The 2,500-nt window shown below is 46.7% G+C and overlaps 1 protein-coding gene across 1 annotated transcript in view; it reads right to left on the bottom strand.

Moving 5' to 3' along the window:
* Positions 1–2,390, bottom strand: part of EAH_00054950 (hypothetical protein) — a gene marked incomplete at both ends in the record, with an annotated part of 2,466 nt that extends 76 nt beyond the window's left edge. Inside the window, 6 exons of the mRNA XM_013393906.1 lie at positions 1–224; positions 420–527; positions 1,014–1,064; positions 1,289–1,495; positions 1,929–2,034; positions 2,316–2,390. The exon at positions 1–224 is cut by the window's left edge and continues 76 nt beyond it. Coding sequence (XP_013249360.1) covers positions 1–224; positions 420–527; positions 1,014–1,064; positions 1,289–1,495; positions 1,929–2,034; positions 2,316–2,390 — 771 coding nt within the window. The remainder of the gene's footprint in view (positions 225–419; positions 528–1,013; positions 1,065–1,288; positions 1,496–1,928; positions 2,035–2,315) is intronic.
* Between the last annotated feature and the right edge of the window lie 110 nt (positions 2,391–2,500).

Below are 2,500 nucleotides of genomic sequence, written 5' to 3'. Positions count from 1 at the left end.
TCTTCTCTCTTGTGGAAATGCTGCTGCCTGAAGCGTGGAGGGGCCCCCTGATTCGTTGCTGCTGCTGCTCCTGCTGCTGGTGCTGCTGGTGCTGCTGCACCTGTTGCTGCTGCATCAGCAGGCAGCGCCTCCCGCACAGCAACTAAGACAGCCGTCTCTAACTCCTCAATTCTCTGCTCCAACGAATGAGTTGAGCAGCCCCCACTCCAGCTACCTGCGCCTTGCTGCAGCAGCAGCAGCAACAGCAGCAGCAGAAGGATGTTCTTGGGTTTGCAGCGCATAACAACTCTAAACATTTCTGCAATGCGTACGGCTGGCGGGGCCTTCATCATTAAGGCATATCGCATGCACACAACAAAACAGCAACAGCAGCAACAGCAACAGCAACAGCAACAGCAGCAGCAAGCAGGTGTACGTACAGCTGCGAAGTTAGCAGCAAAACAACGCAGCAAATGCCGCAGAGCGAAGGCACGAACCCCAATACAAAAGAGAGCAGCAAATAAACAAGCCCCAATCACATCTTGTTCCTGAATCAGCATAAAAAACAAGTTAACAACAACCCACAACCGCATTAAATGCATGCATGCATTGCATGCATTTGTTGCATGCATGCATTACATGTATGCATGCATGCAGTGCAAGAGATAGACAAAAAAAGGCGGCTGGCAAAACCCTAAACCCTAGGCTTAAACCCTAAACCATAAACCCTAAGCCCTTCTCCTTATCCTTAGCACTAGCGCACGCAACATACACGCATATATATATATGTATACCCTTATCTATGCAGATACGCGTATACATACATATACAGATGTACAAGTAGAATACACCAGTAGATAAAGCATATCCTGGATATACGAATGATTCCTGTGTAAACACCGTATAAGTATATATATAAGATATATTATATATGATATATATTATATATATGCATCCATATATATGCATATATATATATATATATATATAAGGGCAAAGTGCGCTGATATGTGTCTGAAGCATCTGCCGCCTACCGCTGGAGTCATTTGCTCGTTGGGCAGCTTCTGCAGCAGAGCAGTCGCCAGCTGCAACGCAGCAGCAGCAACAGCAGCAGCGGAACCAGCAGCAGCAGCAGCAGCAACAGGAGCACCAGCGTGGCATTTTCCTCTATTCCGCATGCGTGCTGAGGAAGGACTGCAGTTTGTGCATGCATGCATGCTGCATGCTTCTGCTGCATGCAGCATGCATGCGCTGCTGCTACTTGAAGGATGCAAGCGTTGCTGCTGCTGCTGCATGTAAAAGTGTTTACCTGTGCGAGGTGTACATACACCTGCTGGACGGAGTCTCCTTGGGGCGTAGCAACAAAGAGAGCCTCCACCCCTTTACCTGCATCTAAGCTAGGATTATAAAGACCTCCTTGCAGCTGCAGATCTGCTGCATGCATTGCTAATACATAAATACTTTCTAATGCACAACTCGCTAATCTTGTCTGCCCTGATAACGCGCCGCGCTCCACCTGCATGCAAATAAATAGAAATTCACACATCCTATATGCATGCAAAAAAGCAGCAGCATCAGCAGCAGCAGCAGCAGCAACAGCAGCAGCAACAGCAGAAGAAGCAGCAGGAGAAGAAGGAAAAGAATAACACAAAACTCATACACCAAATGCCTTCCTAATATCTGCACAAAAACCTCAGCTTGAAAAAATACTAAAAAAAGACAGCTAGACCCTAAACCCTAAACCACAAACCCTAAACCCTAAACCCTAATCCCTAACCCTAGACCTAAACCCTAACCCTAACGGTGAGCCACAAACCCTAAACCCTAGCCGGTAAACTCGCAACCCTAGACCCTAAACCCTAAACTCCAAACTCTACAGCCTGCGCCATCAACCCTAAACCCTAAACCCAAAACCCTAAACCATAAACCCTAAACCCTAGCCCACATACCAGCGTCATTAAGACGTGAGTGTCTTCAGGTGACATCCTTTGGAGGACGAGCGCCACATCGTCTTCTATAAGAATATCAACTAAAGACAAGTAAGCCCCAAGAACCCTGCGTGCATGCATGCACATGACAAACGAGCGCAAATGCATGTGCACCAGCCTCAACGCTGTGAAGTGCTCCACCTACTCAACAACAGCCCCTAAAAAAAACTGCATGCATGCATTGCCTCTATGGGGCTTGCAGCACATGCAGCATACGCATGCATGCATGCATGCATGCATTTCTTTTTGGGACTTGAAACGCATGCATGCATGCATTTCCTTGTGGGGCTTGGACGGCATACATGCATGCATTCATTTTTGGGGCTTGAAATGCATGCAAAGACGCACTTGGGTTGTGTTGGGGTCAGCGCGAGGCAAAGGGGGCGGAGAGCGCGGAGACAATCTACCAAACATAACGCCATCCTACAAACAAACAAAACGCAAACAATACACACACACACATATATATATATATATACGTACATCTATATATATATATATATATATATATATATATATATAGGGCCCAACTC

The sequence above is a fragment of the Eimeria acervulina genome, genomic scaffold (genome assembly GCF_000499425.1).
Source record: "Eimeria acervulina Houghton genomic scaffold, Eah_scaff1070, whole genome shotgun sequence".
NCBI lineage: Eukaryota > Apicomplexa > Conoidasida > Eucoccidiorida > Eimeriidae > Eimeria > Eimeria acervulina.
Note: the sequence above shows the minus strand (reverse complement) of the source record. Positions and strands in the feature narration are given on the sequence as shown.